The sequence below is a fragment of the Martes martes genome (genome assembly GCF_963455335.1).
Source record: "Martes martes genome assembly, chromosome: 15".
NCBI classification, from domain to species: domain Eukaryota; kingdom Metazoa; phylum Chordata; class Mammalia; order Carnivora; family Mustelidae; genus Martes; species Martes martes.
In genome coordinates, this window is record NC_137903.1 from 50,296,063 (window position 1) to 50,320,838 (window position 24,776).

General features: G+C 37.4%; 1 protein-coding gene across 1 annotated transcript in view; it reads right to left on the bottom strand.

Annotated features, from left to right (window-relative positions):
• Positions 1-24,776, bottom strand: part of RGSL1 (regulator of G protein signaling like 1) — a gene marked incomplete at both ends in the record, with an annotated part of 150,851 nt that overhangs the window by 21,059 nt on the left and 105,016 nt on the right. The window contains 5 exon segments of the mRNA XM_080824503.1: positions 978-1,107; positions 3,158-3,263; positions 3,669-3,786; positions 5,064-5,257; positions 13,126-13,231. Of these exon segments, the coding sequence (XP_080680629.1) occupies positions 978-1,107; positions 3,158-3,263; positions 3,669-3,786; positions 5,064-5,257; positions 13,126-13,231 (654 nt within the window).

Sequence of the window (24,776 nt, forward strand, 5' to 3'; positions counted from 1 at the left end):
TTTGCCTGCTTAACTTGTCATTCGTGAAGACAAATTTGTCATTTTCTTTTTTTTTTTAAAGATTTTATTTATTTATTTGACAGAGATCACAAGTAGGCAGAAAGGCAGGCAGAGAGAGAGGAGGAAGCAGGCTCCCCAAGGAGCAGAGAGCCCGATGTGGGACTCGATCCCAGGACCCTGGGATCATGACCTGAGCTGAAGGCAAAGGCTTTAACCCACTGAGCCACCCAGGTGCCCCAAATTTGTCATTTTCTAGCAGTCTTCCCTGATCCTCCTCCCTGACTAACTAGGGTCTCCCTACAATTGTTATTGGGATTACTCACCATATGATAACAGCAGTAACACTGGCTAACCCTTTTAGAGTAATGGGTAAAGACACTTTGTATGTATTAACTCATTTAATCCTCACAACAATCTAGGCGTTAAGCACTATTAATATTACCATTCTACAGATGAGAAAACTGAGGTGTAAAATCACTTTCACAAGGCCCTTCAGGCATATTCAAACCCAGGATATTTGGCTCCAACATCTGTGGCTCTTACTTTCTGTCTTGCCCTCAAAATGTAAGTGCCATGAAGACATGCCCTATCCTGCGTGTTTACCACTGCATCCCCAGTACCTGGCAAAGTTCCTGCCACGTAGTGGATTCTCAGAAAGTGTGGTGAATGAATGAATGAGCTAAGAAATGAAGTAGTTGAATAAATCTATACCATGGACAGCAGTTTTGTGAAATGTCAGATCTTGCTGCACTTAAGTCATTTTCCACCCTTGCTGGCTCTGGGAGAAGAAGCCACTGGACTCACATCCTCTCTAGGCAGGTTTGAGCTTGGCTTTGCGCCGAGGACCTGGAGTCCTTGCCCAACCCCGGGCTAACACAGGCAAGACACAAAGCGAGAGCTCTGCAGCTTCTTATCAGGGCTGGCCCCTGTGTCTGAAATTATCAACAGGGAAGACAGTAAATAGAGAGGTGACTTACTTTCCTTGTTATTTTGTACTTCTAGGTGAAGATAGTCTTCAAATTCCTGGCGCTTATGGGGATCGGACACAAATCTGCGGTACTTGCAAAAGCTCTTAATAAAGCCAATCATTTTCCGCCAGCCTCTCCCCTGGGGGAAGAGAGAGGGGTACGCCATATTCATTAGTATAGCTGCTGTTTTCCAAGTCTACTATGTGCCAGAAACTTGACATTCATTATATTTAGTCCTTACAATACCTCCTTTGTAAGGAATAATCTTAAACTCCAATTTAAAGGTGAGGAAAAACAGAATCGTAAACCTCCAAATTAAGTGGCTGGTGGGCAGAAGATTCGGGCTTTACCCAGGCATGGGGCCACTGGCAATGCGCTTTCTACCATAGTCTTTCAACAGTAAGATTTGAGATGCCATGATTAGGAGAGAGTGTGAGTGCTAAAAACAGGAAGAAAGAGGGGTCGGAGATAAGCCTAACTCACAAGAAGGGAATAATGGCTCAGGCAAATTTGAAATGTTGAAGAAATAAGGAAATGAGTAAAATCATTTCTAATCATTAAAAAGAGAAAAGTATAATTACATGCACATATACCATGCACACACACACACCCAAATGCATTTTATAAGTTCCTTATCTGTTTCTTAATGCCCAGAGACCATTCTGTAATTCATTTACCCCTTGACAAACTGATATTTGGAGTCAGAAAGAATCTTATTGATCAATTAGATCAGTTGTCTCATTCCACAAAGAGGGATCTCCAAGGCAAGCATGGCTTTAGAGAGCCAGTAGCAAAATACAAAAATCACTGGGTCTGGAATCAGAAACTTGGGAGTCTGGAGCCTAGGTCTTCTCTGATGGTGTAATTTGGGTCAATTTACTTAGTCTGTGTCTCAGTGTCCCCATGCATAAGGAAGAAACAATAGCCTTCAGGATTGGGTTGAGGGTTAGTGATTATGTATTTAAACTCTAATGTGGTGCTTGGTACAAAGTAGGCACTAAGGACGGGTCAGTTTATTTTTATTTTTTCTTATCTAAGAGCAACTGGAAGACCTGAAATTAAAATGAAGTCTGGTTCTGGGTACAATATTCCTTTTAATGTCCTACATGAGCATTCATGGTACCCCAACACAGAGTTGACTCATGTACGGAGGGAAAAAAAAGAGAAAAGAGGGAGTAGACATTTTCATATGGGCATAGTCCGTGTCTGTTTTCAGAAATATCTTAGCAAGATTTTTGGAGACAGAGGTGGGCTCAAATTTTTCTGACACTAACCAACTCTACAACACAATGATCAAGTGATTATTTAAAAATGGAGCACGTATTTTTTTCTCAAATCATATGAAGATAGTTTCCTGAATAACATTCCTGTCTGGGGGAGCATGTGTCTTGGTTGACAGGCATCAGAAGTACACTGGAATGTACTGATGAAACTTCTTTTAAAGATAATATTTGATTATTTTTTAAGACAATATTTAATTATTGCCATTTTCTTGCAAAACTATATTTTGCAAAATTCTATACTGTCAATTAAAATGTTTTTATGTAAACTGGAAAAAAATCCTGTGTTTTCTTTCTCCCACCCCTCCCCCTCCTTTTTTTCCAATGCTGGCATAGAGAAAGAATGAGCTAAATAATTGGTGAGTTGGAAGAAGAAAATGGGCATGTTCTGCTCTCAGCCCTCTGCATTCTCTCTTTGGGAGTTGCTTGTTTGCAGGATACCTGTAGAAATGTCAGGTATCCATAAGGGGTTTGTCATTCAATAAGGGGTTCACCTAGAAGGCCTAAGTTGTTCCATTATGCCAGTGGCTGCACATGTGACTAAGTTTAATTTGGGTGCAGAGAGGATTATTAAACCCATTGGGTGATGGCCAATCCACGTCCTTCAAACCAGCTTTTAGCAGTAAAAAAAATCCCTCACATTTTGATCTCCATGTATCTGACCCCTATGTATTTCGCTTAACTGGTTCTAGTCACAGGGTCAAAGCAAGGATTTTTCCTCAAATTCCCACTCTAACAATTTCTCTGAGCCTCGGGGTCCTCCATTGTAAAACGTGAATTAAGAAACATAGCCAAAGAGTAGTTGTTTGGGTGAATAAATAAGCTAACAGGGAAAGTCTTTTGCATGGTTGACAAAGTGTAAGATTTCCTTGCCCCCAGGGTCTGGTCTTCACTGCCTTCCTCACTGACCTGGGATTCTTGTAGGTGAGCTGCGGTCTTTGAGGGCTTCTTAGAAGTTTGTGCTTCAACATGCCCTTCAGGATAAGGTGGGAACAGCTCTTGGTAATCTTTAAACCTGCCAGAAGGAGACCAAGAACATCAAGAAGGCCAACACCTGGTACGAAAAAGGTAACGGTCCAGGCAAACCTACCTCAGCTTTTTGGAGGAAGTCAAAGTGGGAACTGGGGAATGGTGGGACACTCCCAAGGACTCTTCTCCCCATTTCGGTCCTTTGCTAATGTCCGCCTATCCTTCCTGATCAATACTGTATTGTTCCTTGTTCAGGTAAATGAACTGAAGTGTGTGTGTGTGTGTGTGTGTGTGTGTGTGCGCGCGCGCGCGCGCGCGCAGGTATGGAGGTAGAGGACTCGAGAAATTTGACTTTTCACTGCTCGGGCAGTGAACTTTAAGAGTACTATGGCTTTCAGAAGCCAATGAGCAGCTCCAGAAAGAATGGCCGCCTTCACCGACCCACACTCACCACTTCTCTTCCAGAGATTTCATGACAAAGCCCTGTATCATTAACAGTGTGGTGGTGCTGACACGACGTATTCGAGAGATTTCTTTGACAATAGGGGCATCACACTGCAGTATTTCTTCTAAAAAAATGCCGAGAGAGAGAAAAAAGTCATCAACTTGTCTACCTTTTCTGAGGGGCCTGGTGCGTTTTTCATCTTAGAGTCTCACAGTTCCTTATTCTTCATCTGGTCAGACTCTGAGCTCTCCACGATTTGAAAATCTCAAAAGCTTAATTGTAGAGCAAATACTTCCCTTCAAATTCAAAAATAAGTGCGTCAGGGGAAGGATATGTTTAAAGGACTCATTTCTACAGTTAGTTTAAAGTGTTAGGAAGAGAGCAGAACAGTAAAGGGTTAAAGTTAAATTTTGGGGGCAGATGGGGAGGGAATCCAAGATTACAAATAAGTATCATGAGGGCACTATGATTCTCAGGTGTTCAGAGACTACTGTGTTCATTAATAAGACTTGAAAATTTATCAAGGACAAGATCTGCAAACTCATCTTTGTCTTCTTCCTGAGAATCAACAAGTAAATATTTCTTATAAGTAAACATTTGCCAGATTTACATCTTTTTTTACTTTCATAAAACGTATAACCTTATCTTGGTTATCACAAGGAAATACACACACACACACACACACACACACACCTGTTTGTTCATTTTGTGGCAAAATCTTCATTGCTTTGCTATATATTTATTAACTTCGAGGAGGGGATTATGCTTACCTCCCTTTTTTCCCTCTAGAATTATAGGTCAACACTTTATCTGCAACTTCTGTTTTTGGCCAAGATGAATTTACGTGGGCCAGATTGCCCTCCCTCCACAGGCAAGTAAACAAAATTTGCAAAACAAAGATTTTCAGGGAAACAGTTCTTCCCATAACAACTCTCTCTACAATCTACAGTGGGCAAGCACTCCAACTTTACAGACGGCTGACTCTTACTTTTGTATCTAAATTACTGTCTAGTAGATTTAAGGGTAAAATAACTCGAGTTTGAATTCAGGTTTTCTGTGTTTCATCGTCCTCATTAGTAAAATGGAGCTATTCTTTCCTATCTTATAGAGATTAAATAAAATCCTATTTTCTGTGCTGAATAGAGTTAAATGAGAGGTTATAGTTCACATTTAAGTATAAGTGTCTTGCACTTGGCTTCTTGCAGTAGTATTTACTTTAGATTTATTTTTGTTGCTCTCTGCTTTTATTGTCCCTCTTAATCTTTGCCTCAGTACTGCCCATGCAGCCACTGCTCTGTTCTGCTCTTTCAGGGGTCTCACATGAGACGGTTTCTCTGCCAAACTCTGCCCCTAACATACTAAAGGGAGAAGGGAACAATATCAGGAGAAGAGGGTGTATACCAGCAGAGCTTTTGCCATGGAAGTAAGTCTTGATTATATTTTCAAAGAGAGACTTGTACATTTTTTCGTTTGTCTCAATACTGATCTTCTGTATGGCTACCAGGAATTGCAAGGGGCTTTCAGCCTTCCGTTCTTTGAGGAACTCTCTGAAGAACTCCAAGTGGTGTGTATTTAGGAGGACTTCTGTTAAGTTTCTGGAAAACAAGAAAGCATCATTGGTGAAGAGAAAAGGATGGTAGCCTGGGATTCTGCTCCAGTCAAGGAATGGGGAGGGGCATCTCCCAGACTTTAGCCATATGTGAAAAGTGGAGTCAATAAATTGGTTGCTATTTATCTCCTTGGAGATAAATTTAAACTTTTATATATCTACCCTAAGCTTGGTCCAATCATTTGACAACCCCAATAGAAGAGGAGGAGAGGTATTTTAAAGGAGATAATTTTTTTTTTTTTTTTACATTGTTGATTCAAAGCAACCTCGAATTGGCAGTCATTTCAATGAGGCAGAGCATGAGGATCAGTTGTTATTGATTAATATTTCTAAATTTCTTTGGTTGACTTATTATTTCACGTTTCCTTAAATATAGATACTCCTAATATTTTATCCTTAATTCTCTTTACTTTTGCTTTATGATTTCCCCCCTCTCTGGGTAATGTCTGTATTTTCTAGGCTTTCAGTTTTCATTGATATGAGGAAATGGTTTCATTTCATTTTAATTTTCATTGATACCATATCTCTAGTTCTCATGACCTCCACTTCAAAATTTCAACTGCCCATTCAGCCTCATCTTTGTCATTATTTAAGCCTCTATACTTATATCCACATTTGTCCAACGTATCCTTCCTCCTTTATATACTTATTTCATTAAGTATGATGTTAGCCCCAAGTTTTTTTTTAAATAGATGAGCTTTATTTGAATAAGATGGTACACTTCTATTTTAATTTTATTGAGAATTTGTATCATGAACGGGTGATGGATTTTATAAACTGCTTTCATTTACCAATTGGGATAATCATATGGAGTTTTCCCCTTTATTTTATCAATATGGCATACTGTATTAATTGATCTTTGGATGTTAGAGCAACTGTGCATTCCTGGGATCAATCCCACTTGGTCATGTTGTATAATATTTTTTATATCTTGCTGGACTTGGTTTGCTATTATTTCATTGAGGATTTTTATAACAAGATTTGAGAGGGAAATTGGTCTGTAACTTTCATGTCTTATGATATATTTGTTTGACTTTGGGATCAGGATAAAACTTTTTTGGCCTCAGAATAATTTAGCAGTGTTCCTTATCTCTATCTTCTCAAAGAGTTCATGGACTATTATTGGTATTATTTGTCATTTAACTATTGCATAGATTTCTCCAGTGAAGCCATCTGTATCTAGACTTTTCTCTGTGAGAATATTTCAAGTTACTAATTTAGTTTTTTCTCTTGTTATAGATTTATTTGCATTTTCTGCTTCTTGAGTCAGTTTCAGAAACTTGGGTATTTCTAGAAATTTATTAATTTCATCAAAGTTGTCTAATTTGTTCCTTGCATTTCTTTAAAATCTTATTAATTTCTATAGAGTCAGTGATTATGTTTTCTTTCAGTCCAGATTTTGGGATCTGTGTCATCTCATTTTTTTTCCCCCTTGGTCACTATAGCTAATGGTTTATCATTTCTTTTTCTTTTCTTTTTTTCTTTTTTTAAAAATCTCTACAAAAAACCTACTTGTGCCTTGATTTTTTTCTATTTTTTTTGTCTACATTTGTTGACTTCCACTCTGATATTTATTATTTACTTCCTTCTACTTTTATTTAGTTTGAATTTATCATCCCAGCTTTGGTCTCCATTGTTTCTGATGACAAGTAAACTTTAATCTTTTTGTAGTTCCTTTGAATATAAGTCATTTTTCTCTTGTAGCATTTACGATTTTTCTCTTTGTCATTCAACATTTGACTATGATATGTCTAGATGTGGATCCTTTGAGTTTTTCCCTACTTAGAGTTCATGAAGCTTTTTGTATGCCTTAATTAGGGCTGTGATAAAATTTGGAAAATATTCAACCATTATATATACAAAAATTTTCTGCCTCTTTCTCTCTCTCTCCTCTTTTTCTGGGATTTCCCTTATTTGCATGTTGGTATGCTTACTGGAATTTCTCAGATCTCTGAGGTTCTGTTTATGTTTCTTTATTCTTTTTTCTTCAGACTGGATAATGTATATCGAGCTATTTTCAAGTCCACTGCTTCTTCTGCCAAGTCTGCTGTTGATTCTCTCTAGTGAGTTTTTCATTTCAGTTATTGTACTTCTCAACTCCACATTTTTTTTGGTTCTATTTTACAATTTCTACCTTATTAATATTTTCTATTTGATGAGTTATTATCCTTAGACTTTCCTTTAATTCTTTAAACATGGTTTCTTTATTTAATGAAACATATTGCCTAGAAGACTTTGGTAAGTCCAATATCTAGATCACCTCAGAGACAGCTTCTACTGACTGCTTTTTTCCTTCTGTGTATGAACCATACTTTCCTGTGTGTTTTTCTTGGGAGGTGGGGGGTATGTCTCATAATTTTTTGTTGTTGTTCTTTAAAACTGACATTTTAGATAAAATAATTAATTTATTTATTTATTAATATAATTAATTCTGAATTCTTCTGAAAGGTTTGTTCAGGTTTATCACTGCTTTTATGGGGAAACTCTTTGTGATGTTCTTATTCCACCATTCCAGAAATCTGATTCTTCCTCTTCAGTCATTTTAAAATCTGTATCTTCCCTTCCATTTCTACTCCCGCTGTTTAATTCAAACTGTTAATATCACTTGTCTGAACAACTGCAATGAACTTCTAACTATTATTTCTGTTTTCAGTCTCTGATTCTCAGACTTCTTATATATCATTATTATTTCTGCCAGGGTAATTTTTGTTGTTGTTGTTGTTGTTTTTAAAGATTTTCTTTATTCATTTGAGAGAGAGAACAAGAGAGAGCATGAGAGGGGAGAAGGTCAGAGGGAGAAGCAGACTCCCCACGGAGCTGGGAGCCTGACGTGGAACTCGACCCTGGGACTCCGGGATCATTACCCGAGCTGAAGGCAGTCGCTTAACCAACTGAGCCACTGAGGTGCCCCAGGGTAATGTTTTTTAAAATCTATATAACAGGCATTTCTGGTACTCCTGTTCTAACAAATGCCAAGGAATTATCATTTCCAGTTAAACAATACAAATTCCTTAATAATTCATTCAAGACCTTCTTTCTATTATTTGGTCTCAATCTGGCTTTATAATCCTATGCTTTATGTCCTTTTACCTCATGCATTCTATGCTTAACATCACTGGGCTATTTTTAAATACTTTTATATTTGTGAGTTTATATGTTGGTGTCATTTCTTTAACTTAGAAGATAGCCCTACTCCCAAAATACTCGCTTTTCTTTGAACATGCACATGAGTTCGTACATATAGTTTGGGGCCTCTTCTGATACTCTAAATTTTCCTAATCCTCACTCAAAATTTCCTTCTCCTTCCTATACTCTTATAGTAATTAGTCAATATTTTATTGTAACATTATAAGGTCAGCCTTGTATTTTATTTAATTCTCTATTAGATTAAAGGCAAGGATTATATTTTATTTTTTGTAATGTTAGTGTCTGGGACACAGTATATGGTCAATAATTGTTTGTTATATTGAATGAGAGCTAGAACAAAGTTTAAGAGAATTGCAACTATGGTATTCCTTGGCCATTCTCTTTTGGTCTTAACTGAAGATATGAAACTGGACTAATATGACTTCTGTGATATTTACACTTAACAATATTGGAAAATAGGTATTTCTGTAAACATAATGGAGAGTGGTGAGTGGTACAAATTGGAAGAGCAAAAGGAATAAATGATTGATGCTCAGAGAATAATTTCAGTTCCTTGAAGGGAAGGGAGGTCTCTCTAGAGTATTTAGAAGAGTTAGAGGACTTACCACACTCAATGAAGTTATCAATAACTGAAAGCATACTTCAAAAGCTTTCTCTGTGCAAAATATTCTTCCAATGACTTTGACTACCAAATTTGTATGTGTTACTATAACTTTATCTTCTTTAAGGACTTTTCATACACCTAATAATTAATAGGTAATTACTAAATAAAAAATGAATTATTGAATGGATGGCATGGTCTATAAGAGAATCATAGTTAAGTGGAGAAGACGGAAAACATACTGGGCCTACGTGAAGAAGCAAGAAAAGTCTCCAGTGTGCATCCTAACTTTACACTTAAAGGAGTTAGAAAAGGAACCGCAAATAAAGCCTAAAACCATCAGAACAAGGGAAATAAAAGATTAGAACAGTAATAAACAATATAGAAACAAACCAACAAAACCCCAGTGGAATGGATTAATAAAACTCAACCTGGTTCTTCAAAAGAATTAGTAAAACTGACAAACTCCTAGTCAGACCTATCAAAAAGAAAAGAAAATGGACCCAAATAGATAAAATCATGAATGAAAGAGGAGACATCACAACAAACACCTCAGAAATACAAACAATTATAAGAGAATACTATGAAAAATTATATGCCAACAAAATGGGCAACTTGGAAGAAATGGACAAATTCCTAGAAACCTACAAACTACCAAAACTGAAAGAGGAAGAAATAGAAAATTTGAACAGACCCATAACCAGCAAAGAAATTGAATGAGTAATAAAAAATTTCCTAATAAATGAAAGTCCTGGGCCAGGTGGATTCCCAGGGGTATTACTTTAAAGAAGGGTTAATACCTATTCTTCTCAAACTATTAAAAAAAAAAGTCAGAAAAACTTCCAAACTCATTCTACGAAGCCAGTATTATCTTGATTCCAAGAAAAGGACCCCACTAAAAAAGGAGAATTACAAGCCAATATTCCTAATCAACATGAATGCAAAAATACTCACCAAATCTAATTCAACAGTATATTAAAAGAATTATTCACCACAATCAAGTGAGATTTATTCCTGGATTCAGGGGCTGTTCAATATTCACAAATCAATCAATGTGATACATCACATTAATAAAAGAAAGGAAAAGAACCATATGGTACTGCCAATAGATTCAGAAAAAGCATTTGACAAAATACAGCATCCATTCTTGATTAAAACCCTCAGAAAGTAGAGATAAAGGGAACATACTTCAACATCACAAGACCATATATGAAAGACCCATAGCTAATATAATTCTTTTTTTTTTAAGATTTTATTTATTTATTCGACAGGCAGAGATCACAAGTAGGCAGAGAGGCAGGCAGACAGAGAGAGAGGTAGAAGCAGGCTCCCTGCTGAGCAGAGAGCCTGATGCGGGGCTCGATCCCAGGACCCTGGGATCATGACCTGAGCCGAAAGCAGAGGTTTTAACTCACTGAGCCACCCAGGTGCCCCGCTAATATAATTCTTAATGGGGAAAAACTGAGAGACTTTCCCCTATGGTCAGGAACAAGACAAGGATGTCCACTCTCACCATTACTATTTAACACAGTACTGGAGTGTTAGCCTCAGCAGTTAGACAACAAAAAGAAATAAAAGGCATCCAAATTGGTAAGGAAGAAGTAAAACTGTCCCTGTTTACAGACAATTCATACTCTATGTAGAAAACCCAAAAGACCACCAAAAAAATTGCTAGAACTAATACATGAATTCAGCAAAATTGCAGGATATAAAATCAATGTGCAGGGGCGCCTGGGTGGCTCAGTGGGTTAAAGCCTCTGCCTTTGGCTCAGGTCATGATCCCAGGGTCCTGGGATCAAGCCCCACATCGGGCTCTCTGCTCAGCAGGGAGCCTGCTTCCTCCCTTCTCTCTCTGCCTGCCTCTCTGCCTACTTGTGATCTGTCTGTCAAATAAATAAATAAAATCTTTAAAAAAAATAAAAATAAAAAAATAAAAATAAAAAAAATAAAATCAATGTGCAGAAATCTGTTGCATTTCTATACACCAATAGTGAAGCAGTAGAAAAAGAATTCAAGGAATTGATACCATTTGCAATTGCACCAAGAACAATAAGATATCTCGGAATAAACCTAATTAAAGAGGTAAAAGATCTATACTCTGAAAACCATAGATCAGTTATGAAAGAAATTGAAGAGGACACGAAGAAATGGAAAAGCATTCCGTGCTCATGGATTGAAAGAACAGACATTGTTAAAATGTCTATACTACCCAAACCAATCTATACATTTAATGCTATCCCTATCAAAATATCACCAACATTTTTCACAGAGCTAGAACAAACAATCTTAAAGTTTGTATGGAACCACAAAAGACTCCAAATAACAAAAACAATTCTGAAAAAGAAAAACAAACCTGGAGGTATCTTGAGGCATTGAGACAGTATGATACTGGCACAAAAACAGACACATAGATCAAATGGAACAGAATAGAGAACCCAGAAATGGACCCTCAAATCTATGGTCAACTAATATTCGACAAAGCAACAAAGATTATTCAATGGAAAAAAGTCTCTTTGACAAATAGTGTTGGGAAAACTGGACAGCAACATGCAGGAGAATGAAACTGGACCACTTTCTTATACCATACACAAAGATAAATTCAAAATGGATGAAAGATCTAAATGTGAAACAGGACTCTATCAATTTTTCTAGAGAACACAGGCAGGAACCTTTTTGACCTCGGCCATAGCAACATCTTAGTACACATGTTGCCTGAGACAAGGGAAACAAAAGCAAAAATGAACTATTGGGATTTCAACAATATAAAAACTTTTGCACAGCAAAGGAAAAAATCAACAAAAATAAGAGGTAGCTTAAAGAATGGAAGAAGATATTTGCAAATGTCATATCTGATAAAGGGTTAGTATCCAAAATATATAAAGAACTTATCAAACTCAACACCCTCCCCCCAAAATAATCCAGTTAGGAAATGGGCAGAAGACATGAATAGACACTTTTCTAAAGAAGACATCCAATGGCTAACAGACAAATGGAAAGATGCTCAACATCACTCATCATCAGGGAAATACAAATCCAAACTACAATGAGATACCACCTCACACCTGTCAGAATGGCTAAAATTAACAACACAAGAAACAACAGGTGTTAGTGAGGATGCAGAGAAAGCAGAATCTTCTTGCACTGTTGGTAGGAATGCAAACTGGTGCAGTCACTCTGGAGAACAGTACGGAGGTTCCTCAAAAACTTAAAAATAGAACTACCCTATGATCCACCAATTGTAGTACTAGGTATTCACCCAAAGGATATAAAAATACTGAGTCAAAGGGGTACACGCACCCCAATGTTTATAGTAGCATTATCAGCAATAGTCAAACTATGGAGAGAGCCCAAATGTCCATCAGCTGATGAAGGGTAAAGATGTGGTTTGTGTGTGCATGTGTGTGTGTGTGTGTATTCCACTATATATATATATGTGTGTATATATATACACACACATATATATATGTATATATACACACACACACACACATATATATATATACTTGTACTCTCTCTGTGTGTCAAATAAATAAATAAAATCTTTAGAAAAAAAAAGATTTTATTTATTTATTTGACAGAGATCACAAGTAGGCAGAGAGGCAGGCGGAGAGAGGAGGAAGGAGGCTCCCTACTGAGCAGAGAGCCTCATGTGGGGCTCGATCCCAGGACCCTGAGATCATGATCTGAGCAGAAGACAGAGGCTTAACCCACTGAGCCACCCAGGTGCCCAATAAATAAAATCTTAAAAAACAAAAAAAACACAACAGGCTTGATGGAGGGAGGTGGGTGGGGGATGGGCTAGATGGATGATGGGTATTAAAGAGGGCATTTATGATGAGCACTGGGTGTTGTATGTATGTGATGAATCACTGATTTATACTCCAGAAACCAATATTGCATTGTATGTTCACTAACTAAAATAAAAATCTTAAAAATAAATAAATAAATAAATAAATAAATAACAAAGTATGCCTTGCATATGTGTATGACATGTGGAAAGAAGCAAAAAATCCATGTACAGAAAGATAAATTCAGCATTAAACATGTTGAGATTAAAGAGAACTTGTGTCTGGAGTATATTGCTGTAACCAGATCCTATGTCTTACCTGGGTCTTAATGAGGGCTTCCTTACACCAGTCTTTCTGAAGAAGGACATTTTCCTATGTGAGGTTGAAAACACATTTGGTTCTCTGACAACTTCCAGTGCAATATCTAATGAAAAATCACAAAGTTAGGTAACACCATGTTATAAAGAATATTCCAGAGAATAAGAAGGGACAAATTTAAAAAGATATTTATCAGACATCAAGTGCATGTGGAAAAACCACAGTTCCCACAACTGCCCAGCATCTCAGGACATTACTGCTGAAAAGAGACTTGGGGATGATTTTTTACCCTGACTTCAGTCCAGTTATCCAAGTGTGTTGGTCATTAGGCCAAGAAGCCACCTTCCTCAGAAGACTTCCTAAGACCAAGCCTATTGTATTTCTTCCCATTTTAACACCAAATGTTATCTATCCTTCCTCTAATCAGCGATATTGACTGGACCATATTCCACAAGACATTCAGTCTGCCTGACACCTCTGTTATCCCATCCTATGCCCTTTCACTCGCCCTCAGGAGCTCCTACTTTGTAATCAGCAAACTCTCACAGAATCTGGAACTCTTTGTTAAGTGTTCCCTCTATCTCCTTGCTTTAACTGAAATCATTCTCTCTTCTGAGAACACTGCTTCCACTGCAAGCTTCTCTTTTCTTTCTTTCTTTCTTTTTTAAAAAAAAGATTTTATTTATTTATTTGACAAAGAGAGATCACTAGTAGGCAGAGAGGCAGGCAGAGAAAGAGAGAGAGAGAGAGGAAGGGAAGCAGGCCCCCTGCTGAGCAGAGGGCCTGAGATCATGACCTGAGCCGAAGGCAGAGGCTTAACCCACTGAGCCACCCAGGTGCCCCACGTTGCAAGCTTCTTAAAAGCTATTCTATCACACCATACACAATTTAGAGTGGGTGTCTGGTTCCCTATTACCATATGAAAAACATTATTTCAAAAAGTATATTAAAACATTACTATTGAAGAATAATAGATTCCATGGATCTCAGTATCTTAGGAAAGCCCTTTGGGGTCTATATATATATATATATATATATATATTGCTTCTAAGTAAATGCAATTGAATTGGTGAAAAAAAATAAAATCCAGATGATGGAAGACTAGATATTAAAAAAAATCCACACAAATGAAACTCAAAAACCCAGTATAAACACTTCTAAATACTGGATAAAAAAATTACACATTTTAAAACTCTTATATAAGTTTGTAGAAAATTATAACAAAACAAAATAAAAACATAGAAATTAGAAACAAGGAGGATGTTAGAAACCAGAAAGTTTAAGCTGACATCCTAGAGGTGTTCACAGTGTTAAAACCACAACAGGTCAAAAGACAAAACCACTGGCCTTTAGATACTACACTTGATCTTAGCCAAAAGGCCGAGAAGCGATCCCACTGGCCTTTAGAAAAGGAAAAAAAAAAATACCCCTGGCACTGATTTTATTCTCAAAACACTCATCAATTATGACAGTTGCTACTGAAAAATTTAACAAGACTTTTGGCAGAGTCTCAGGGCAGAAGAAGGCAAAATTGCAAACCAGCACAGGAGCGGGGGCTCTGATAAGTACCAGTCTTTCAAGTGTGATCCCAAGAAATAAAGGAAAGCAGAAATAGCTCATCCATCAAAAGGAATAAAAATCAGCTTTGAACCAACACATTCCCTAAATAGATTAAGGTTATTTGGATGCTACTAGTTTAGTGTACCTCCGATGTAAGATAAAATCCTCTCTGGAGGAAAATAACATTACCCAGAACCTCAAATTATCTCTACAGTTTTTTCTAACCAACCATGTTAAAAAAATAAAGCAGAAATAGCAAGGTATTTAAAAAGACCTGACTGAAAAAAAGAGGGGAGGGGAAGTTGATAGTTGAAATTGATATAGGAAATCCAAATATGGACTTTTAAAATTACTATTATTAATATAGTATATGGAATTAAAAGGAGTAAAATATCAAAAGAGACTAAGTATCATACAAAGAAAAAATTCTGAAAATAAAAAATTTAATGACTGAAATTAACAAAATTAAGAACTAATAAACTGGTTTAATGACAAATTATATACAACAAAGTGAGAATTACTGAACTAGGAGTTAGATCAAAAGAAAATATGCAGACTGAAACATACAGAGGCAAATATGGAAAATGAAGAAAAATCATATAAGACATAAGCAAGTGGCTATAATGTAAAAAATATATGAAGTAAGATTATCAGAAAGAGGGAAAAAATAAAACGGAGCAGGACAGATATTTGAAGAGATAATAACTGAAAATTTTCTAAAACTGACAAATGACATCAAATCAGAAATAGAGGAAGTCCTGAAACCACAAGTAGTATAAATACTTAGATATGTCTTATTAAAATTGCATGACAGTAGAAACAAAGAGAAAATGAAGGGGGGGTGGACAATGAATAAAAGAAATATTTCCTCCTACTAAACAATGCCAGCGAAGACTTTAGGCTGACTCCTCAAAATGAACTAAGGAAGCCAAGAGATAGTAAAATGGTATCTTCGAAGTGCTAAAAGAAAGTAATTCCAACAAGAATTCTACAGCCAAAGACCATACTATCAAACAGAGCCAAAATAAAGATAATTCTAAAATTTACATTAAAGGAAATGCCAAAAGGTGTTTTTAGAGGCAACTTAGAGGGAAAATGATGAAAAAGAAAGAAAAAGTGAATATGTTGTGAGTAAGCATAACTGAATATTAATTTATAAAATAGTAATATATATGTAGTAAAAGTAGTAACTTACATTAAACTTTAATGTCAAGGATGCATTTTGAAATCTATACAGTAACCAGTAAGAGAAGAAAACATGTAAAAACAACACATTAACAGAAAGAATAAATGGAATTATTATCAGAAAATAATTTGTAATTTTAAAGAAAGCCAAAAAGAGAAAAGAGAACACAGAACAGAAGGGACAAATAGAAAATAGTAAGGTAGCACTTAAAACCTAATACACGAGAAGTTACAGTGAATGTGATCAGACTAAATAATTAGAAGGTAATTCTCAAATTGGATTAAACAAAAATGCAAATACCAAAAAAGAGAGATTCTGCTTAAAAAAGGCTCACCTTAGATATAAAAAAAGGAGATATTAAAAAAATAAAAGAATGGAAAAGGATATAACAAGCAAACACTAGCCAGAAAGAAAGGTGATGACTATTAGACATAATTAGATATCTAATTAGATCAGATAATATCAGACAAAGTAAATAATAAAGAAGCATTATCAGAAATAATGAAATTTTCTACCATAAAGCTATAATGGTTCCAAATTTGCTTATATCTAGAGATGTAGCCTCAAATAATATAAAGGAAAAATTGCAAGTCCTTTTTTCAAAAAGAATTATTTATTTATTTTAGAGAGAGAAAAAGAGAGAGAGTGAGAGCAGGGAGGGGCGGAGGAAGAGGAAAAGAGGATCTTAAGCAGACTTCCTGCTGAACATGGAGCCCGGTGGTGCTCAATCACATGATGCTGAGATCATGACTTGAGCTGAAATGAAAAGTTGGATGCTTAACTGACTGAACCACCCAGGGGCCCCCAAAACTGCAAGTCTTAGAAAAAGAAGTAAAAATCCAGAGGGGAGATTTTAAAAATTTCTCTTTCAATAATAGATACAAATGTACTCTAAAACTGCCATCAAAGATAGAAAATCTGGGACCTGGGTGTCTTAGTTGGTTAAGTGTCTGCCTTTGGCTCAGGTCATGATCCAAGGGTCCTGAGATTGAGCCCAGCATTGGGCTTCCTGCTCAGCAGGAAGCCTGCTTCTCCCACTCCTTCTGTCCATTCCCATCACTCATGCTCTCTCTCTCTCTCAAATACATAAATAAAACCTTAAAAAAAGATATAGAAAATCTGAACATACTTAATCAAATACATCTACTTGCAGATATAGAATATTACATCCAAAATTATATGCCTAGAGATAGATAATTAATTATAATAAGAGGGTATCATAAACAACTTAACAAAATATTTGAAATTTCAAATGAAATCAACAAATCTGTAGAAAATACAACATATTAAAATGACACAAGAAGAAATAGAAAGTCTGAAAAATCCTACATATTTTAAAGAAATTAAATTTGTAATTAAATCTCTCCTTGAGATTGAGACAAGTGTGCTTGCCAACACCATTTCTTTCTTTTTTAAATTTTTTAAATTAACATATAATGTATTATTAGCCCCAGGGTACAGGTATGTGAATCGCCAGGTTTATACACTTCACAGCAACTCACCATAGCACATACCTTCCCCAATGTCCATAACCCAACCACTCTCTCCCTAGCCCCCTCCCCCCGGCAACCCTCAGTTTGTTTTGTGAGATTTAGACTCTCTTATGGTTTGTCTCCCTACCAATCCCATCTTGTTTCATTTATTCCTTTCCTACCCCCTGAAACCCCCCATATTGCCTCTCAACTTCCTCATATTAGGGAGATCATATGATAATTGTCTTTCTTTGATTGACTTATTTTGCTAAGCATAATACCCTCTAGTTCCATCCACATCATTGCAAATGGCAAGATTTCATTTCTTTTGATGGCTGCATAGTACTCCACTGTATATATATATACCACTTCTTTATCCATTCATCTGTTGATGGACATCTAGGTTCTTTCCATAGTTTGGCTATTGTGGACATTGCTGTTATAAACATTCAGGTGCATGTGCCCCTTTGGATCATTACATTTGTATCTTTAGGGTAAATGCCCAGTAGTGCGATTGCTGGGCACAGGGTAGCTCTATTTTCAACTTTTTGAAGAACCTCCATGCTGTTTTCCAGAGTGGCTGTACCAGCTTGCATTCCCACCAACAGTGTAGGAGGGTTCCCCCTTTCTCCACAGCCTCGCCAGCATCTGTCATTCCCTGGCTTCTTAATTTTAGCCATTCTGACTGGTGTGAGGTGGTATCTCATTGTGGTTTTGATTTGTATTTCCCTGATGCCGAGTGATGTGGAGCACTTTTTCATGTGTCTTTTGAATATCTGGATGTCTTCTTTGCAGAAATGTCTGTTCATGTCTTCTGCCCATTTCTTGATTGGATTATTTGTTCTTTGGGTGTTGAGTTTTATTAGTTCTTTATAGATTTTGGATACTAGCTCTTTATCTGATTTGTTGTTTGCAAGTAAATATCTTCTCCCATTCTGTCAGTTGTCTTTTGGTTTTGTTAACTGTTTCCTTTGCTGTGCCAAAGCTTCTGATCTTGATGAAGTCCCAATAGTTCATTTTTGCCCTGGGTTCCCTTGCCTTTGGCAATGTTCCTAGGAAGAAGTTGCTGTGGCTGAGGTCGAAGAGGTTGCTGCCTGTGTTCTCTTCAAGGATTTTGATGGATTCCTTTCTCACATTGAGGTCCTTCATCCATTTTGAGTCTATTTTCATGTGTGGTATAAGGAAATGGTCCAGTTTCATTTTTCTGCATGTGACTGTCCAATTTTCCCAACACCATTTGTTGAAAAGACTGTTTTTTCCATTGGACATTCTTTCCTGCTTTGTTGAAGATTAGTTGACCATAGAGTAGAGGGTCTATTTCTGGGCTCTCTATTCTGTTCCATTGAGCTATGTGTCTGCTTTTGTGCCAGTACCATACTGTCTCAATGATGACAGCTTTGTAGTAGAGCTTGAAGTCTGGAATTGTGATGCCACCAACTTTGGCTTTCTTTTTCAACATTCCTCTGGCTATTCGAGGTCTTTTCTGGTTCCATATAAATTTTAGGATTATTTGTTCCATTTCTTTGAAAAAAAAAAAAAAGGATGGTATTTTGATAGGGACTGCATTAAATGTATATATTGCTTTAGGTAGCATAGACATTTTCATAATATTTGTTCTTCCAATCCATGAGCATGGAACATTTTTCCATTTCTTTGTGTCTTTTTCAATTTCTTTCATGAGTACTTTATAGTTTTCTGAGTACAGATTCTTTGCCCCTTTGGTTAGGTTTATTCCTAGGTATTTTATAGCTTTGGGTGCAACTGTAAATGGGATTGGCTCCTTAATTTCTCTCTCTTCTGTCTTGTTGGTGGTGTATAGAAATGCAACTGACTTCTGTGCATTGATTTTTATATCCTGAGACTTTGCTGAATTCCTGTACAAGTTCTAGCAGATTTGGAGTGGAGTCTTTTGGGTTTTCCACATAAAGTATCATATCATCTGCAAAGAGTGATGGTTTGACTTCTTCTTTACCAATTTGGATGCCTTTAATTTCGTTTTGTTGTCTGATTGCTGAGGTTAGGACTTCTAGTACTGTGTTGGATAGCAGTGGTGATAATGGACATCCCTGCTGGCCAACACCATTTCTATTTAAAAGGGTAATGGAGGACCTAGTAAGACCAATGAGGTAATGAAAAGAAATCAAAGATATAAATATTTTAGCACAATAAATAAAACTCTTTATTGGCAGAGGGCATAATTGTGTGTATAAAAATCAAACAAATTTATAGACACATTTTTAGAATTTATAATTTAGGAAAGCAGTAGAAGACAAGACCAATATGTAAAACATATTTTTATGTGCCAGATACAATTTTATATGCCAGATTTTACATTTTATATTTTAATTAATTAATTAATTAATTTATATTTTATTATATTTAGAAGACCAGACCAATATGTAAAACACATTTTTATATGCCAGACACAATTTTACATGCCAGACACAATTTAAAAATGAAACTTTAAAAATTATACCATTTACAGTGTATCAGAAAACAGCAAAGACCTAAACACAAATGTAATGGAAGCTATAAAATAATATTACATGGAAAAACATAAAACATTATTGAAAGAAATTAAAGAAAACTTAAATAAGTGGAGAAATACACTAAATTCATAGATTTAAAAGTACGATAGGGAATGACATCACAGAAAATGAAAGTAGGGTGCTCCAGGGATCCATTTTCCATAAAAACAACTAAAGGGGGAGGAGTCAAGATGGCGGAGAAGTAGCAGGCTGAGACGACATCGGGTAGCAGGAGATCAGCTAGATAGCTTATCTAACCATTGTGAACACCTACAAATCCAACGGGAAATCAAAGAGAAGAAGAGCAACAATCCCAGAAACAGAAAATCGATCACTTTCTGAAAGGTAGGACCGGCGGAGAAGTGAATCCAAAGCGACGGGAAGATAGACCCCGGGGGGAGGGGCCGGCACCCGGCAAGCGGCGGAGCGACGGAGCACAAAATCGGGACTTTTAAAAGTCGGCTCCACTGGGAGACATCGCTCCAGAGGCTAAACTGGGGGGAAACCCAGGCGGGGTCAGCATAACCCCAGGACCCGCGGGGTCACAGAAGGACTGGGGGTGTCTGAGTGCCGCAAAGCTCGCAGGTATTGGAGCGGGGAAGCCGGCTATAGCGACAAAGCCGAGGAGTGAGCTCTAAGCCCAGGGTTACCTTGTGCCGGTCGCAGGCTGGGTGGGCTCGGAGCGCGGCTGGAGGCCACGGAGACAAAAGCGACCCGGCGCTTTTCTCCAGCTCCAACAATTGACTGCTTTCCTCGAGGCGCGACCGCAAGCCAGGGAGGCGGGACTGTTGGGCGCTTTGCTCTGAGAGCGCACTGAGGAGCGGAACCCCAAGCTCTCGGCTCCTCCGGGCCGAGAGATTGGGAGGCCGCCATCTTCATTCCCGTCCTCCGGAACTCTACGGAAAGCGCTCAGGGAACAAAAGCTCCCGAAAGCAAACCCGAGCGGATTCCTTAGCCCGGCCCCTGGCAAGGGCGGTGCAATTCCGCCTGCGGCAAGGACACTTGAGAATCACTACAACAGGCCCCTCCCCCAGAAGATCAACAAGAAACCGATCCAAAACCAACTTCAGTCACCAAGAACAGCGGAATTCCACAGCAGGAGAAAGCAAATCCTACCTGGACAAAATGACAAGGCGGAAAAACTCACCTCAAAAAAAAGAACAAGAGGCCGTACCGAAGGCTGGAGACCTAATCAATACAGACATAGGTAGCATGACAGATCTAGAGTTCAGAATGACAATTCTCAAGGTTCTAGCCGGGCTCGAAAAAGGCATAGAAGATATTAGAGAAACCCTCTCCGGAGAGATAAAAGCCCTTTCTGGAGAAATAAAAGAACTAAAATCTAACCAAGTTGAAATCAAAAAAGCTATTCATGAGGTGCAATCAAAAATGGAAGCTCTCACTGCCAGGATAAATGAGGCAGAAGAAAGAATTAGTGACATAGAAGACCAAATGACAGAGAATAAAGAAGCTGAGCAAAAGAGAGACAAACAACTACTGGAACACGAGGAGAGGATTCGAGAGATAAGTGACACCATAAGACGACACAACATTAGAATAATTGGGATTCCAGAAGAAGAAGAAAGAGAGAGGGGAGCAGAAGGTATATTGGAGACAATTATTGGAGAGAATTTCCCTAATATGGCAAAGGGAACAAACATCAAAATCCAGGAGATGCTAAGAACGCCCCTCAAAATCAATAAAAATAGGTCCACACCTCGTCACCTGATAGTAAAATTTACAAGTCTTAGCGACAAAGAGAAAATCCTGAAAGCAGCCCGGGAAAAGAAGTCTGTAACATACAAGGGTAAAAACATTAGATTGGCAGCGGACCTATCCACAGAGACCTGGCAGGCCAGAAAGAACTGGCATGACATATTCAGAGCACTAAACGAGAAAAACATGCAGCCAAGAATACTATATCCGGCTAGGCTATCATTGAAAATAGAAGGAGAGATAAAGAGCTTCCAGGACAAACAAAAGCTGAAAGAATTTGCAAACACCAAACCAGCTCTACAGGAAATATTGAAAGGGGTCCTCTAAGCAAAGAGAGACCCTAAAAGTAGTAGATCAGAAAGAAGCAGAAACAATATACAGTAACAATCACCTTACAGGCAATACAATGGCACTAAATTCATATCTCTCAATAGTTACCCTGAATGTTAATGGGCTAAATGCCCCAATCAAAAGACACAGGGTATCAGAATGGATAAAAAAACAAAACCCATCAATATGCTGCCTACAAGAAACTCATTTTAGACCCGAAGACACCTCCAGATTTAAAGTGAGGGGGTGGAAAACAATGTACCATGCTAATGGACATCAGAAGAAAGCTGGGGTGGCAATCCTTATATCAGATCAATTAGATTTTAAGCCAAAGACTATAATAAGAGATGAGGAAGGACACTATATCATACTCAAAGGGTCTGTCCAACAAGAAGATCTAACAATCTTAAATATCTATGCCCCTAACATGGGAGCAGCCAACTATATAAACCAATTAATAACAAAATCAAAGAAATACATCGACAGTAATACAATAATAGCAGGGGACTTTAACACTCCCCTCACTGAAATGGACAGATCATCTAAGCAAAAGATCAACAAGGAAATAAAGGCCTTAAATGACACACTGGACCAGATGGACATCACAGATATATTCAGAACATTCCATCCCAAAGCAACAGAATATACATTCTTCTCTAGTGCACATGGAACATTCTCCAGAATAGACCACATCCTGGGTCATAAATCAGGTCTCAATCGGTACCAAAAGATCGAGATCATTCCCTGCATATTTTCAGACCACAATGCTCTGAAGCTCGAACTCAATCACAAGAGGAAATTTGGAAAGAACGCAAATACATGGAGACTAAACAGCATCCTTCTAAAAAATGAATGGGTCAACCAGGAAATTAAAGAAGAATTGAAAAAATTCATGGAAACAAATGATAATGAAAACACAACAGTTCAAAATCTGTGGGACACAACAAAGGCAGTCCTGAGAGGAAAATATATAGCAGTGCAAGCCTTTCTCAAGAAACAAGAAAGGTCTCAAATACACAACCTAACCCTACACCTAAAGGAGCTGGAGAGAGAACAACAAAGAAAGCCTAAACCCAGCAGGAGAAGAGAAATCATAAAGATCAGAGCAGAAATCAATGAAATAGAAACTAAAAAAACAATAGAACAAATCAACAAAACTAGGAGCTGGTTCTTTGAAAGAATTAATAAGATTGATAAGCCCCTGGCCAGACTTATCAAAAAGAAAAGAGAAAGGACGCAAATAAATAAAATCATGAATGAAAGAGGAGAGATCACAACCAACACCAAAGAAATACAAACAATTATAAGAACATACTACGAGCAACTCTATGGCAACAAATTTGACAACCTGGAAGAAATGGATACATTTCTAGAGATGTATAAACTACCACAACTGAACCAGGAAGAAATAGATAACCTGAACAGACCCATAACCAGTAAGGAGATTGAAACAGTCATCAAAAATCTTCAAACAAACAAAAGTCCAGGACCAGACGGCTTCCCAGGGGAATTCTACCAAACATTTAAAGAAGAATTAATTCCTATTCTCCTGAAACTGTTCCAAAAAATAGAAATGGAAGGAAAACTTCCAAACTCATTCTATGAGGCCAGCATCACCTTGATCCCAAAACCAGACAAGGATCCCACCAAAAAAGAGAATTACAGACCAATATCCTTGATGAACACAGATGCGAAAATTCTCACCAAAATACTGGCCAATAGGATCCAACAGTACATTAAAAGGATTATTCACCACGACCAAGTGGGATTTATTCCAGGGCTGCAAGGTTGGTTCAACATCCGCAAATCCATCAATGTGATACAATACATTAATAAAAGAAAGAGTAAGAACCATATGATACTCTCAATAGATGCTGAAAAAGCGTTTGACAAAGTGCAGCATCCCTTCCTGATTAAAACTCTTCAAAGTACAGGGATAGAAGGCACATACCTCAATATTATCAAAGCCATCTATGAAAAACCCACCGCAAATATCATTCTCAATGGAGAAAAACTGAAAGCTTTTCCGCTAAGGTCAGGAACACGGCAGGGATGTCCGTTATCACCACTGCTGTTCAATGTAGTACTAGAAGTCCTAGCCTCAGCAATCAGACAACAAAAAGAAATTAAAGGCATCCAAATCGGCAAAGAAGAAGTCAAACTATCACTCTTTGCAGATGATATGATACTATATGTGGAAAACCCAAAAGGCTCCACTCCAAAACTGCTAGAACTTATACAGGAATTCAGTAAAGTGTCAGGATATAAAGTCAATGCACAGAAATCAGTCGCATTTCTTTACACTAACAACAAGACAGAAGAAAGAGAAATTGAGGAGTCAGTCCCATTTACAATCGTACCCAAAACCATAAGATACCTAGGAATAAATCTAACCAAAGAGGCAAAGAATCTATACTCAGAAAACTATAAAGTACTCATGAAAGAAATTGAGGAAGACACAAAGAAATGGAAAAATATTCCATGCTCATGGATTGGAAGAACAAATATTGTGAAAATGTCTATTCTACCTAAAGCAATCTACACATTTAATGCAATCCCTATCAAAATCCCATCCATTTTTTTTAAAGAAATAGAACAAATAATCCTAAAATTTATATGGAACCAGAAAAGACCTCGAATAGCCAAAGGAATATTGAAAAAGAAAGCCAAAGTCGGTGGCATCACAATTCCAGACTTCAAGCTCTATTACAAAGCTGTCATCATCAAGACAGTATGGTACTGGCACAAAAACAGACATATAGATCAATGGAACAGAATAGAGAGCCCAGAAATAGACCCTCAACTCTATGGTCAACTAATCTTCGACAAAGCAGGAAAGAATATCCAATGGAAAAAAGA